The sequence below is a fragment of the Capra hircus genome, chromosome 12 (genome assembly GCF_001704415.2).
Source record: "Capra hircus breed San Clemente chromosome 12, ASM170441v1, whole genome shotgun sequence".
Classification (NCBI taxonomy): domain Eukaryota; kingdom Metazoa; phylum Chordata; class Mammalia; order Artiodactyla; family Bovidae; genus Capra; species Capra hircus.
The window spans coordinates 11,245,250-11,261,663 of record NC_030819.1 but is presented as its reverse complement, the minus strand read 5'-3'; the positions used below and the strand labels follow the sequence as shown (position 1 = coordinate 11,261,663).

Here is a 16,414-nt window from a genome sequence, read left to right as displayed (position 1 = left end):
CCAGAAAAGGTACAGTTCAAGATGAAACAAAATACGTGTTCCTTCTTTGTTTGTACGGTATCTGCATTTTAGGGAAGAAATATATCATAGTACATTAAAACCAGGCAAAAGGGAATTTGTGACTTAGGGTCTAGGTTGAGACCATTATAAATGAGTTTTTTTATATATGTGTTTGACATAATCATGTAAAGATGCACGATAAGGTCAAATGAATTCCTCGTAAGCGTTTGTGTCACAGGTGTGGGACATCTAGTAGCCCAGCCTTTCCATGTCCTCAATCTTGTGACAACCAAAAAAACAGCTCCTGAGAGAGATAGTGCCCTGTTGAGGGCCAGATTAGAGAGGGTTTAGGGAAACTGAAATGGCAACCCACTCCAGTATTCTTGCCTGGAGAATCCCAGGGACGGCAGAGCCTGGTGGACTGCCGTCTCTGGGGTCGCACAGAGTCGGACATGACTGAAGCGACTTAGCAGTAGCAGCAGCAGGGAATCTGAAACTAAAAAGTTCATATGTGATGGAGTTGCTGCCAGGACTTAGTAGAAACTGTTTTTCCCGTGATACTAAGCTGAAAATATAGTTTAGTCAATGACAAAACATTAGCTGATGAAACATTCTATTATTTTATATTACCGACACATCTTGACTTACTATTTAATTTCATATTTTTCTTGTCTGAATTTAGAGTAAGTTAAAATGTTAGCCAGAACTTCTAGGAGTTATGGCTGTGATATAGGCAAAGGTAGATACAGAATGCTACATTAAAATTCCACAGTGACTGAACTTACCATTAAAGAGAAATACAGTAATATTGAACACTTTAAATATATCATGGGATCTAGTATTTACTATCTGTATGAATATTGGAAGGACAGAGAAAAGGAGATTCCTTCTGGTTATGAAAACACTTCCTTGCCAGTCTTAAGTTTTGTTGTGGTTATTGGAGATTGACTGGTCTTAATTTTGACTTCGGTTTAAATCTTTATATTATACGTTTCTAGTTAACATTAGAATAGAGGAAAATGTGTACGTAGTTGTAGGCAGAACATCTGCGTAATGTTGATTGCAAAGTTATTTATTGAAAAACAGTACGCTAGTGTTTCTCTGTTGTCCTTGCCTCTTGATATTCTGGCTAATGAGGCATCATAAAGTGACTGTTGAACACAGACTTTTTTTTTTTTTTTTAATCTATTTCATGTTTTCTAGGCTGTAAATGACTCCTGCTACCAGAATGATGATTCAGTCCTAAAATCCCTTGTTGAGATTGCAGACACGGTTCCAAAGTATTTACGTCCTCATCTGGAAGCCACTTTACAGCTGAGCCTAAAGGTAAATTAAATACTGCAGTGAATGTTCTGTTTCTTGTTTTTAATGAATCAACTACTAAATGTGTACAAATATATCTTCTTTGTAGTTGTGTGGAGACACTGGCCTCAATAACATGCAGCGCCAGCTTGCCCTGGAAGTAATCGTGACCCTTTCTGAGACTGCAGCTGCTATGTTAAGAAAACATACCAATATTGTTGCACAGACAAGTAAGTCAAAAGTCTAAATAGTTTTTTTTTAAGGTGGCAAAATTGTCAGATAGGTTTGCTGAGAGTTGTGCAAGGCCACAGATCTATTGGAAGAGTGAATGTCCTTTCAAACTCAGGTGAATCCATGAAAATGCAGCAATACATTCTTAACTGCATAGGCCCGACACGATGGCCATGCTCCAGCACCCTGAAACCTCAGTGTAGCAAACATGGTTTGTCATACTTGGAAGTAAACCAAAAGATGTGTAAGACCTCTGGGGAAAATTGGGTGACACATTAAAAGACTAATAAGAGAACCCAGTGTCAATACCCTTCAAATTAACCTAAATATTCAGTATAATTTCAGCCAAAAATTAGAATTGGTCATGATAAGATAGAGTCTAATGTAGGGCCTGGAGTAGCCAACAGTTTTGATGACTAAAGTGCAGGTCTTGCCTGTCAGCTGTGAAGATTTAGTTTGTTGATGGTGCAGCTATAGACAGATGAATCAAATGGGACAGAGTGGCCAGGAGCAGATCCACTCACGTGGAAACAAACTGAACTTTGATAGTTCAGTAGTTTGCATGACTGGTTGTTTCTATTGGAAAAACATATTCGAACCTCAATTTTCAGTTGATTAGACATGAAATAATACAGATACATTTTACACGTAAAGCTTAATAGTAGAAAGTGATATTTTTTTTAAGACAGTCAAAACCATAAGTGCAAAACATTGCTCAATTTGTACTAAAACAGTTTTTTGACCAACCAAATACACCATAAGTGAGATCAAAAGATAAGCCAGACTGGAAGAAAGTAGTTGAGTGCACACATCAACAGTTCTGGTGTGCGGAAAACAGTGGTTGGAAACAGGAAGTTCACAAAAGCTATAGCTGTTAAACACTGCTCAGTCTCAATAAACACAAGTGTAATTAATTGTGGAACACCAGTTGTCAGAGTGTGACAGTGTCCAGTGTTGGTTGATGAAGGGTGTGGAGCAGAGAGGACTCACAGGAGACTTCACACCTGTGACATAAGATTGGCCTCCTTTTGAGCTTCCCATAGGAATTAAGTTTATGGTGCCACTATGGAGAGCATTTGAGTGGGTTCTAGTAATAAAGATACTTGTAACAGTTTCAAGTACAGAAACAGAGAGGAAAGATTGATTTGTCAAGGGTTGTATAGCCTGGTTGTACATACTGGGTTTAATATATGTTCTCTTCCTTTTCCCAATGCCCTGAACTTGCTCTTGTCAAGGAGATAACGTGTATCTTATCAAAGCACCTTTTGTCGTGTCCACCGACAGGTTGATGTGTTTATGTAATGGAATGCTGTGAAGTAATTCAAGTGAAATCCATGTGTCTTGAGAAAAAAGCAAGTTGCCAAAGGGTATATGTACCATTTATCATATAGAAAATAAAACCTTTGAATACTACCATATGTTATACATAGATAGAGAAAACTGTAGTTCAAGTGTAAAAAAGAAAAAAAGTTTGGTAATGAGAAACATTGATTTTATTATGGTCTTACTTCTGATGAGGGAGGAAGAAAACATAACAGGACTTGGAAATTTTGACTTTTCTCCTTAATGTTTACTTCTTAAAAAAGAATAAAAGCTAAAGCCAGGGAGATGAAAAAGCTGAAAATAGAACAAGCCACATGTGGGGAGCACAGGCAGATAAGTTTTTTGCTTTACTCTTAGTATGTCCTTTGTGTTTTACCTCTTAAAATTCTTGTTGGTGACATTGACAAAATCACAGCGTCGTGGTCTTTGGGTATGCTGCTGCTGCTCCTAAGTCACTTCAGTTCAGTTCAGTTCAGTCACTCAGTCGTGTCTGACTCTTTGCGACCCCATGAACTGCAGCATGCCAGGCCTCCCTGTCCATCACCAACCCCCGGAGTTCACTCAGACTCACATCCATCGAGTCAGTGATGCCATCCAGCCATCTCATCCTCGGTCGTCCCCTTCTCCTCCTGCCCCCATTCCCTCCCAGCATCAGAGTCCTTTCCAATGAGTCAGCTCTTCGCATCATGTCCAACTTTTTGCGACCCCATAGATGGCAGCCCACCAGGCTCCCTCATCCCTGGGATTCTCCAGGCCAGAACACTGGAATGGGTTGCCATTTCCTTCTCCAATGCATGAAAGTGAAAAGTGAAAGTGAAGTTGCTCAGTCGGGTCCGACTCTTCGCAACCCCATGGACTGCAGCCTACCAGGCTCCTCTGCCCATGGGATTTTCCAGGCAAGAGTACTGGAGTGGGGTGCCATTGCCTTCTCTGCTTTGGGTATGAAGTAGTTCTTTTCTTTTAGTTCCGCAGATGTTAGCCATGATGGTTGACCTTGAAGAGGATGAGGACTGGGCAAATGCGGATGAACTGGAAGATGATGACTTTGATAGGTAATCACACACCCCGAACGCTGTACGAAGCTTCCTGGGTCGGGCAGAGCGAGGCCAGGTGGCGGTGAGAGCTTAGGGTTACAGGGTCTGTCTCAACCCCACGTGGTGGTCTACAAACTGAGGTTAAGCTTTTAAATTTGAAACATGGGACATTTCTCCATTTTGTGTTTTCCTGTATCAAATTTTGTAGATATTTATTTTTAGTGAAGGTAGCTATCTTTTCTACCCTGTCTTACTCTAAACTGTTCATCATGTTAAGAATTTTTTAAGAGTATCTTCTGAAATAGATATGAAGGAGCTCTATTGTGGTAAATACCTTTGTATATGTGTAGACCTTAACTTATAATAGTTGTTTCAGCAAATTCCTTGTGTTTTCCTCATACAATGCAATTTAACTGTCGAATGGAAAAGGGGCAGTGATGGTGAGATGTAGACACTGGATGACAGTAACACTGAAATTACTATTTGACTTGTTTTGACTCAGTAGGCGCCCGTGAGTACAGATTCCTATGGAGAAGTCCCCAAAATGTATACTCACTGTGAAATAGTGAAAATGGCCCCTTAAACACGGATGAAACATAGCACTTCAGAGCTGCCATTTTAATTGATCCTTTCAGTGGCCTAAAGGTTTAGTATCATATTTGAAGTGCAGAAATGGAGAGGAAAGATTGAGTGATTTGTCCAGGGTTTATGGCCAGTTAGTAGACTGGACTTAAAACCAGTTCTCTCACTCTTCCCAGGACATCAAACTGCCTAACCTCCTTTTCTTAAAAAGAACTGAAACTATTTCCCTGAAAGATTGGTAGTCAGCGTAAGCTACTTTTACAGATATAATTAAAGACATTTGATGGTGTATTTTTGAAGTTTGATCCTGTCATTAAAAATGACTGACTTTTGGCCTGAATACCCTATAGAAGTTTATGAAGATAATCCTTGACTGCTGCTGCTGCTGCTAAGTCGCGTCAGTCGTGTCCGACTCTGCGACCCCATAGACGGCAGCCCACCAGGCTTCCCCGTCCCTGGGATTCTCCAGGCAAGAACACTGGAGTGGGCTGCCATTTCCTTCTCCAATCCTTGACTGGAAACACCTAAATAGGGCTGAAGAGGAGACGGGGCTCCGATCGAGTTTCCTTGTCCTGGTTCATTTACTGTGATGTGTTGCTACCTGGCTTTTAATTTGCCCTGTAAAAGGCACTAAGGTGTATGTGGTGTTAAGAAGCTATTTTTATCTGAACTAGATGAGTAAGATTTTATCTCTGAGTAAGTAGGACATAAATACATTTTCAAGGTCAAGCTAAGTCTTAAGAGCCTGTTTTCAAGGTCATAGTGTCATCTTTCTGATCTTGCCTTCACAAAGCAGCTAGAGGTCATGTACGTGGCAACTGCTGATCTTGAGGTTCTAAAACAATAAATGTGCAAAGGTGTTAATGCCCAAATTCCTTCAGTTTTCAGTGAAAAAACTGTAATTGAGTTTCACTTACACATAATATTTTGTGGGGCAGATTGCACCCCTTTAAAAGATGAATAAGCTCCCAGTTGAGAGAAAATCACGTACAGGCTCAGCACCCTTTTCTGTTTTCTGTGTTCTGATAAGTTTGAAGACTGTATTTCCAGGAAATGTGATTCAGAGGCTCTCCTAAACACTGCTGATCCCTCTGAGTCTTCAGAGTGTCAGAAGCTAAGTTTTAACCAGTGAGTGGGGACAGAGGGAAGTCGTGAAAGATCAGATTCAGACATAAGACTTTTAAACTATTGATGAGGCATGATAAAAATTTTATCCACCTCCGCCTCCTGCCACTTTTTAAATTCTAGGGTTTTTTAACCCCAAACTTCACTACATACATTAGAAAAGACTGCTCGAGCTATTCTTCTTCAGTCTCAGTTTAGAAACGTGTCCATGTAGCATCCTGTTCTTACGTGCTTCCATATGTCCGTTACATTGTTCTCTGTGTAGCAATGCGGTTGCTGGTGAGAGTGCTCTAGACCGGATGGCTTGTGGACTCGGGGGAAAGCTCGTGCTGCCGATGATCAAAGAACACATTATGCAGATGCTTCAGAACCGTAAGCTGTTGCCTCTTTGAAATGCTGGGACAGTGGAGCTTGGCTTAGACTGCGTCTAAAAGTCAGTCTTTGCCTTTTTATATTCTCTGTTTAACCTACTTCTCATATTGATAAAATACTACTTAGTCATCTTTAGAAGCACTCAGTCTTAATGGTAAAGAATGTTTTTTCCTCGATACTGCAGCTATTGCCCTACTCTCCCTCCTCAGAATTATTATCTTCAGTATATTGGAAAAAGTTTTTAATTCTAGGAAAAACTGAGTTTTACTCCCTAGTCAGAAATACCTAAGTTCAAATTTAATGCACCAGTATTTGCAATGTTTATGAAATATTAGTATATTTGGTTTAGTTTTCCTTCATCTAATATCTTTTGTTTTAAAAAAATAAAAAGCCTTATACAAATGAGAGGAGAGCCATGTCAATATTTGTTTTTATAATTTAACAAATACTTGGTCACTAACCTTGAACCAGATTTTTCAATAAGAAAAATTGTCATTTTTGTGTTTTATATTACCAAGTTACTGTGCTTGACATATTTTAAAAAGTTCAAATCCGAAATGTATAAACTGAAAGGCCCTTAACTGAGATTCGGAGTTGCTCACTGTTAACAGTTCTGAGACTTGAGTGTCTGTCCTCATTATGCACATAGGCAGCTGTGTTTAGTGTGAATAAAGCACCCAGACCCCATGCTTCCGGTAGCTTCTGCCCCGCAGCGTATCCTGTCACCACATGATAACCTCCCATTCATTTAACAGCCACACAGCATTGCACAGTTCCCCATTAAACCGTGTAGTGTTGTTGGTAACAAATAATGCCACTGCATACACTCTTACAGAAGTCCTGGCTTACCTGTATTAACATGTATGTTTGTAGCATACGTTGCAGGAGACAGACGTGAGGGTCCAGGCTTTGATTCTGGGTCTTACTAACAGCTTCATACCAGCCCTTATGTTTTTTATTATGTAGGTCCTCCTTATGCTGTAAAGCTCTTACGTATTCTAAAAGGGCATTGTCCAAAACCATTGTTTCTTTAGGATGATGGTGATTTTATGTCTGGGTCTTGAACAATAGGTTCCCCTTTTATTACTCCTAAATTTTGAAGGATTTTTCCCCAAACAGAGACAGCATCACAGGCTGGTCAGCCTATAAGAGCTAGTAGATAGAGTCTAGCTTTTCCATTTTGAAGATGAAGAACGTAAAGGCCAGAGATGTGAAAGTTTGCACAGAGTCACCCAGTTGCCAGTGTCTCACACTGCTTAGTGCCAGTCTTCACATACTGTGGACCTGCTAGCTGGCTGCAGAAGGCTTCGCGTGTATTACAGTGAACTCGCATGTATTCACAGTAAGGCAGTGAACTCTCAGTAAGGCTTTGCTGTTGTTAAATGTGTGGCTTGGAGCAAGTCTGGACCTTTGATTTCCTTGTTTGTGGAGAAAAATAGGGTCTTCCCGTGGAATTAGGGGCCAAAAGTATATTTAGTGTTAATACTACATGTGAGAAGGAAATGGCAACCCACTCCAGTATTCTTGCTTTGAAAATCCCATGGACAGAGGAGACTGGTGGGCTGCAGTCCACGGGGTCACCAAGAGTCGGGCATGACTGAGCAACTAATACTTCACTACGCGTGAAAAGAGTGTAGAAAATGACAAACAATACTTTTTCTCTAGTAACTTAACATCTCAGTCAGTTCAGTTCAGTCACTCAGTCGTTTCCAACTCTTTGCAACCCCATGAGCCACAGCACGCCAGGCCTCCCTGTCCATCACCAACTCCGGGAATTCACCCAAAGTCATGTCCATTGAGTTGGTGATGCCATCCAACCGTCTCATCCTCTGTTGTCCCCTTCTCCTCCAGCCCTCAATCTTTCCCAGCATTAGGGTCTTCTCTAGTGAGTCAGCTCTTCGCATCAGGCGGCCAAAGTATTGGAGTTTCAGCTTCAACATCAGTCCTTCCAATGAACACCCAGGACTGAGTTCCTTTAGGATGGACTGGTTGGATCTCCTTGCAGTCCAAGGGACTCTCAAGAATCTTCTCCAACACCACAGTTCAAAAGCATCAACATCTACCCCACTGTAATTTAATTTTTTTTTTTTTTTTTCTTTATGGCTGTGCTGGGTCTTCACTACTGTGTGGGCCTTTCTCTGGTTTCAGAGAGTGGGGTCTGCTCTCTGGTTGTCAAGCACAGACTCTAGGATGCTTGGGCTCAACAGTTGTGGCTCCCAGGCTCCAGGGCACAAGCTAAATAGTTGTGGCACAGGCTTAGTTGCTCTGCAACATGTGGTATCTTCCCGGATCGGGGATTGAACCCATGTCTCCCCATTGGCAGACAGAGCCATGGAGCCACGAGGGAAGCCCTTGTTTTTTTTTCTAGCATTGATAAACAGCATTTTTTTTTTTATCTTAAAATTCAAAGCAGAAAGACCATTTCACATCCCAATACCATCCCATCACATTTGCTGAATATACTTCCAGGAACTCCGCCCATTGAGAATATATGAGACATAACTTTTTTAAATGTCCAAACCAAAGATAGACATCTTTCTATTTCAGTATTTGTTGCATTAAAGTTTTTATTCTTTAGTATTTATTTTTGTTCGAGTTACTGGCATAACAATATATTGGTCTCAGATGTATAGCATAGTGATTTAGTATTTATATACATTGCAAAATGACCACCACAGTATAAGTCTAGATTAGTATCTGATGTTGGTTTCTTAAGATTCTTATTCCTCAGTTAAGAATAAATTCTGGCTTAATAGTATATTGATAACTGAAATACATTTAAAGCATGTATCTATTTCTGCTTTATTGACTATGCCAAAACCTTTGACTGTGTCGATCACAATAAACTGGGAAATTCTGAAAGAGATGGGAATACCAGACCGCTTGACCTGCCTCTTGAGAAACTTGTATGCAGGTCAGGAAGCAACAGTTAGAACTGGACATGGAACCACAGACGGGTTCCAAATAGGAAAAGGAGTGCGTCAAGGCTGAATATTGTCACCCTGCTTATTTAACTTCTATGCAGAGTACATCATGAGAAACACTGGGCTGGAAGAAGCACAAGCCAGAATCAAGATTGCTAGGAGAAAATCAGTAACCTCAGATATGCAGATAACACCACCCTTAAGCCAGAAAGTGAAGAACAAAAGAGCCTCTTGATGAAAGTGAAAGAGGAGAGTGAAAAAGTTGGCTTAAAGCTCAACATTCAGAAAACTAAGATCATGGCATCTGGTCCCATCACTTCATGGGAAATAGATGGAGAGACAGTAGACACAGTGTCAGACTGTATTTTTCTGCACTCCAAAATCACTGCAGATGGTGATTGCAGCCATGAAGTTAAAAGATACTTGCTCCTTGGAAGGAAAGTTATGACCAACCTAGATAGCATATTCAAAAGCAGAGACATTACTTTGTCAACAAAGGTCTATCTAGTCAAGGCTATGGTTTTTCCTGTGGTCATGTATGGATGTGAGAGTTGGACTGTGAAGAAAGCTGAGCGCAGGAGAATTGATGCTTTTGAACTGTAGTGTTGGAGAAGACTCTTGAGAGTCCCTTGGACTGCAAGGAGATCCAACCAGTCCATCTTGGGAGATCAGTCCTGGGTGTTCGTTGGAGGGACTGATGTTGAAGCTGAAAGTCCAATACTTTAGCCACCTGATGCGAAGGGCTGACTCATTGGAAAAGACTCTGATGCTGGGAAGGATTGAGGGCAAGAGGATGTCCTTCTCGGGACAGCAGAGGATGAGATCGTTGGGTGGCATCACCAACTCGATGGACATGGGTTTGGGTGGACTCCGGGAGTTGGTGATGGACAGGGAGGCCTGGCGTGCTGCGATTCATGGGGTCGCAAAGAGTTGGACATGACTAAGTGAACTGAACTGATAAAATAATGTTATCATAAATAATAAAGTTTTAATGTTAAGCAAATAATTTAGCAGTTTTTTCAGAAAAATTAGTTACAACAGACATCTTTACATGAGTTTTGGGGTCCCCAAAGGGAAGAATTAAGTCTTACTCTAATTTAGGATTTTCTTTTATAACTTAGTTAGCTCTTACACCAGCAGTTCTCAAACTTTATAATCTCAGGACCCCTTCACAGTGAGGATCTCAGTGCTGTTGATTTTTTTTTTTCTATGAACATTTCCTACCCTTTATAATATGGTGAGACCTTTTTTTATTGAGCATAGTTAATTTACAATGTTGTGTTTAGTTCCAAGTGCACAGCAAAGTGAATCAGTTATACATATTTATCTATCTATCTATCTATATATGTATGTATCTCCACTTTACGATTCTTTCCCTGTATAGGTCACTGTAGAGTAGAGTAGAGTTCCCTGTGCTATAGAGCAGATCCTTATAACTATTTTATGTATAGTAGTGTGTATATGTCAATCCCCCATCTCCCAATTTATCCTTCCCCCTCCCCCTGGTAACCATTGGTTTGTTTTCTACAACCATGACCCAGAGTACATTTGTTAAACTGTTACATGTTAACAGAAATGACATATTTCGTGAAAAAAGACTCTCTTTTCCAAGACAAACAGGGAAATATTAGTGAGAATGTCTTTTTTTTATTTGGGGCATTTTTGTAAATATCTTAGGTAAAACTGAATTTGTATGTCTGCTTCTGGGTTGATTTTCTTGATATTTCACATTTGCTGTAATCCTGAGAATACTGTCTGTACCCTCAAAACGAAAGTGAAAAAATGTTATTAGGAGAATGATTTTGACCTTGTGAACCCCATGAATGAGTCTTAGGAAATCCCAGGGTGTTTGAACCCCACTTTGAGAACCATTGCTCAGGTTTTTATATTTAGGTGTATAATCCTTTGTTCCACAAGGAATTTAAAGCAGCCTTAAAGTGAACAATAATATAGTAAAAACAAATATTTAGAAATGAGAGTCAGGAAAATCATATAAATAGGATATAAAGTCCAGTAAAATAAACATTAGTTAATATTCCCTTAACAAAAAAGCAGATAGCCATTATGAATGTTAAAATACAGATAAGGTTCATTTGTACTCATTTACCGTATTATTAAGTAAAAATTTTTCTAAAGCAGCATCTTTTCTCCTTGGCGGTTTTTCTTTTTAGAGAAATATGCCTGTGGAGATCATTAAGTCTCTGTTCAGTGAACGGCAGTATGTGACACAGAAGATCTGCATTTTCATTGCCCATAGTCAGTCTGGGGGGACGTGTCTTATTTTGGGCGGTTGGTGTAAATACTGACAGGCCCTTTGCCGCCACGCTGTCCTTTCAATTTTGGGAGTGAAATGCTTGTGTGACGTAACTGCTATGACAGTGAAGTAATCCAGTCCGACACTTTTTCTGTTTGCCTGCCTAATAGTCATGTATAACCACACTTTGTTACTGTCATACTCCTGACGACTGGAAGGCCCCATCCGTGGTGTCTAATTGCTGTTTCTCCGCATGTAACTGTTCTGCAGCTGACTGGAAGTACCGGCACGCGGGGCTCATGGCCTTGTCTGCCATTGGGGAAGGATGCCACCAGCAGATGGAGGGGATTCTCAACGAGATAGTAAATTTTGTTCTGCTTTTCCTTCAGGATCCTGTAAGTACCAGTAAATATTTGATTCGTTAATATATTGCCGTGGTTTCACCGAGGACCCTGTTGCCTTTACTAACACCCGGGCTCCTCTTCCAGCATCCCAGGGTGAGGTATGCGGCCTGTAATGCCGTGGGACAGATGGCTACTGACTTTGCACCTGGTTTCCAGAAGAAATTCCATGAGAAGGTAAGTAATGAGTCTGCAGACACTGGAAAACTCCGAGAAGAGGGGTGGCGTTTGAACAGCCTGTGTGATTTCATGTCACAGGTGATTGCAGCGTTGCTGCAGACCATGGAAGACCAGGGCAATCAGCGTGTCCAGGCCCACGCCGCCGCCGCTCTCATCAACTTCACGGAGGACTGTCCCAAGTCACTGCTTATTCCGTACTTAGACAGTTTGGTGAAGCATCTGCATTCCATCATGGTCCTTAAACTTCAAGAGGTAAGTTTCACGGTCTTTTAAGCTCTCTGTTTGGCTTGTAATAGTGGAAATCGGAGGGAAAGGTGATTCTGAAAGACTTCTCAGGAAACATTAGCAGTTTCTGCCACTTTGAATTTTAAAAGATGAAAGAGAAGAAAGCAAAAAGTGCTGACCACTCTCTTAACCTGAATGACAGACATAGAGAAGATATGAAAAAAGAATCTTTTTTGTATTAAACATGTTGAATTCTTAAAATAAGGCCTGGCCATCCAAATAGAAGATGGTTTATAGTTTACAGCTAAAGTAAGAGGTGACCTAAAAACAAGTGAATAATGTCAGTGCAGCAGCATGAGAAAGACAGGATGCAGGTAAGACAGGCAAAAACAGAGACCTGGTTTGTTCTCAAGTAGAATGAGATGAAATTCTGCTATAAGACAGAAAGGACACACAAAATAAAAGCCTTGTAACTCGAATATTCAGCAAACGCAAAGTTACTGTCAAATTGCTATAAAATTTTTTATAAACAGTGTCTGTACTTTGGCTCCTGATGAACTGGTAACAGTAGGTAAACCACACTTCACCTAGCCCTGGTCTAAAGGAGAGCAGAGAGGAAGACAGGAAGTTATAAGGTCCCAGAAGGCAGAGAAGGGGTCTGAAGCAGAGGATGGGCACTCAGTGTACTATGATAGCAAACTGAGAGCATGATACAGGAATGTGAGTGTACGTGAAGACAGGGAGGTAGTCGAGGGCAGATCAGTTAGGTTAGTTAAATCAGGAATAGATGGATCAGATAGGACATGAGAGTAGATTTGGCTGAAGGGTGGCTCTATATAACCCAGTTCCCCCCACGGGACCCGTGTGTGAGATGCAGACTGAAGGAACGGGCTGCTGAGATGGGATGGGGGAAGAGGGTCGTGTGTGTGAGAAGAGCTGTGCGGAGGCAGAGTAGCCAGGGAAGAAGGACGTTCCTGTGGGATCACAGGCCGGTCATGACGTTAACCGCAGAGCAGATGGGAGATGCCAGAGGAAGGAGTGAGCTCACCTTGCAGAGCAGTGTGTGGACTCAAGTACAAGTAGAAAGAGCTCTGCCAAGAGTGGCTGTGGTTGATGAGGGGGTGAAGGGCCAGAGCGGTTGCCGGCTCAAGTATTTCTATGAACCGACAAGGAATTACAGAATAACATTGCCAGGTGCTGACATGGCCTGACCGCAAGTGCCCAGGAAGGATTTTCCTCGGCAGCTCAGAGAACACCGTGGATCGTTGGTGCAGGGGGAAGGCTGATCTCACCTGTTGCACCAGGGTGGAGAAAGGGGGCACCTCTCAGGGGTGTCCTCAGTGGTATTTTTCTGGAGAGAAATAGAAAATAAAGGAATGGGCCATAAAGGGAACTTTCTCCATGACCTAGTCGGACAGCACAAGATATAAAATTAAGTAGTGGAAATAAACGAGGAACGATGAGTAAAATTAAGCTTGCTGGATACAAACATTTGAGGGAGTTTACATTTATGCTCGAGAATTAGCTGTGCTTTGAGATAAAGTGGACACAAGTGAGGAGCACTGTGCTGACGGGAGCACCTCACAGATAGTTCAGGGGGCTCTTCAGTGTGCGCTGTAGTCTCCACTCTGGCTGCCGTGGGGCGGGCTCAGCCTGCAGTCTCAGCGCAGCCCTCGGGAACTGGCCAGGAGTGTTTGCCCCATCTTCTCTGTGGGGCTGATGTTCTGTTGTCTTCCTTCCAGTTGATCCAGAAAGGCACCAAGTTAGTTTTGGAACAAGTTGTGACGTCTATTGCATCAGTTGCAGATACTGCAGAAGAAAAATTTGTCCCCTATTATGACTTATTCATGCCGTCACTAAAGCACATTGTCGAGAACGCAGTTCAAAAGGAACTCAGGCTTCTCAGAGGAAAAACTATTGAGTGCATCAGCCTCATTGGTTTGGCTGTTGGGAAGGAAAAGGTAAGTGATTTATCAACAATGTGTTGAGTTTGTTGTGTGTCATCTGGCTTTGGGGGCATCAAGGGTACCAGAGGGTTTTTTCTTTCTGATAAAAGGTTTTCTGAAGACTTACTGTTTTTCATCATCTTATTCTTGTATTTAATTTTATATATAACTTGTCGCCTTAACTTTTTCATTGCTAATAAGATTTCTTCTTAACTCAGTTATGCTTTTGAAACCTTCGCTTACATGTGCGGTCTTATCTCTGGAGGCTTGTGGGATTCCAGACCCATATGTTCAGTTTCACCCATATTTAAACATACGCTCGGGGGACCCAAGTCCAGTGATTGAGACTCCGTCTTCCAGTGCATGGGGCACAGGTTCCCTCCCTGGTCAGGAAGCTAAGACCCACACGCCTCAGGGTGCAGCTGAAAAAAAATTCTTTTTTTTTTTTTTTACTAAAAAAAACGTGCTTGGGAACATTCCAGTTGCATTCCTGTTAATCCCAAAAGCTTTGAGTGTCCCAAGAGAAATATGCATTTAGTTCTTCAGAAAATAATTATAAACTAAATATGCATCTAGATCTTCAGAAAAGAATTAAAAAGGACCATTGACCAATGTGTGTTTCTTCCTAGCCAGTATCTCAGCTGTCAAAGCTAACCCAAAAAAAGTTTCTGCTATCAGCCCCTCCCATTCTGATTCTCAGAGCTTTTAACATAGAACCTTTCTCTCTGGTCTCCTCCACAAGTAGCATTTTTATCTTACAAACAGTTTTCTGGGAGACACTGAGAACCTAATCAGTAAAACATTTTTATGTTCCATACTCTGTATTTTGGCTTTCAAACTATCTTTGTACAACACTGCCTGTTTATACAGTGGAGATTGCCAAAGCTAAACAGAGAAGTGAAGATCATACAGTTTTTGCATCCTCAGTCACTCACTCGTGTCCAACTTTGCAATCCCACGGACCATAGCCCACCAGGCTCCTCTGTCCATAGTAGGATTTTCCCAGAAAGGCTATTGGAGTGGGTTGCCATTTCCTCTTCCAGGGGATCTTCCTGACTCAGGGATTGAACCAGAGTCTCCTGCATTGCAGGTGGATTCTTTACCACTGAGCCAACAGGGAAGCTAGGGAACAATCCAGAATTGTTTTTCTGAATTTGAGTTACCTTTTTACTGCTGGAAATGCATAAGCCATGGACCAAAACTGGATGCCACCAGAACTATCTTTATACTGTAATTCATTTTGACTTTCACTGGAAAACATTTTTCTAGAAATTCTAGAGCACTAAATCCGTTGAAGTATATGTGAAAACTTCTCTATATAGTACTTTTTATCTGAGGGGTTAAAACTCATGTGGGAAATGTTAATAGATTTGGGGAGAAAGATTTATTGTTATGTGAGAAACAAAATTAGGTGGCAGTAATATCTCTGTGATGAGATATACGTGAATAATATGTGTCTTCCCCAAACGTTTCCTTCCAGTTCATGCAGGATGCCTCCGACGTGATGCAACTGTTACTGAAGACGCAGACAGACTTCAGTGACATGGAAGATGACGACCCTCAGGTAAAGCAGTGCTCACGGTCCCCTCCATCCTGGTTGATAGCACAGGGCTAAATACTGAGAAGAAAAATTGAGCAGTAGGTCTCTTGAAATAATACCAACCCCTGGTTTCAGGGACATTCTTCGGTGGCTTTCCACACTGTGCACACCGTGTGTGCATGCACGCGTTTACTTTTGCACACGGTGTTTTTCCTCAGTCGATTTTCAGGCTGCTACTCTTGTGACTAAAGGTTTTTGGTGCTGCTGATCTCCATTATCCTAGGTGCTCGTGCCTCCTCACTTCCCTTGAGCAGTGTCATCCACAGTCGCGGCTTTGGTGTTCCTCCATAGGGTTGTGACTTCAGTCACTGAACGCAGGGTTTATTTATCCAGCCACTTCCAAGACTGTTTGGATGTCTCCTGGCCCGTTCAGTGCCACGTGACTTCCTTCCCCTTTCGAAAGCAAAAGGAATGTCGCAACCAACAATTTTAGAATGTGTTGTGCTCTTTTCTCTGCCTAGGAACAAACATCCTGTAGCTTAGAAAGAGCCATTCCCACTCAGCCTTTCTAACTCCTGCCCAGATTTCCTGGCCAGTACAAGTCTCAGTGGTGGGTGCTAAGGACCCAGTCGTAGTGATGTTGCAAATGCCTACCCTATTCTTGGTGCTGTCCCCAGTGCCTGCTGCACAGTGAGCATTCAAGAAATGGTTGTTGGATTAAATTTTAACTTTACACAGCCATGCTGTTATTGTTTTCCATACTTAAATTTTTTTTTTCCCAAACACTTTTTTTGGTTTTGTTTTTAAAATTAGGAGTAGGGGAGTGTGTTTGCACATGCAGCCACATGAGGTAAACAAGTATATAAATAGATACCGGAGGGTAAAAATCCCTTTGTGGGAAATAGAGATGAAATAAAACCAGATTCTCTGTAGGTACTTTGTAGTGATTAAAGTCTCCGTAAATTGAGTAGTGAA

At 41.5% G+C, this 16,414-nt stretch overlaps 1 protein-coding gene across 1 annotated transcript in view; it reads left to right on the top strand.

Annotated features, from left to right (window-relative positions):
* Positions 1–16,414, top strand: part of IPO5 (importin 5) — a 41,259-nt gene that overhangs the window by 13,587 nt on the left and 11,258 nt on the right. The window contains exons 7-15 of the mRNA XM_018056424.1: positions 1,204–1,326; positions 1,412–1,532; positions 3,821–3,908; positions 5,863–5,969; positions 11,418–11,542; positions 11,636–11,725; positions 11,807–11,980; positions 13,696–13,914; positions 15,380–15,463. Of these exons, the coding sequence (XP_017911913.1) occupies positions 1,204–1,326; positions 1,412–1,532; positions 3,821–3,908; positions 5,863–5,969; positions 11,418–11,542; positions 11,636–11,725; positions 11,807–11,980; positions 13,696–13,914; positions 15,380–15,463 (1,131 nt within the window). The remainder of the gene's footprint in view (positions 1–1,203; positions 1,327–1,411; positions 1,533–3,820; positions 3,909–5,862; positions 5,970–11,417; positions 11,543–11,635; positions 11,726–11,806; positions 11,981–13,695; positions 13,915–15,379; positions 15,464–16,414) is intronic.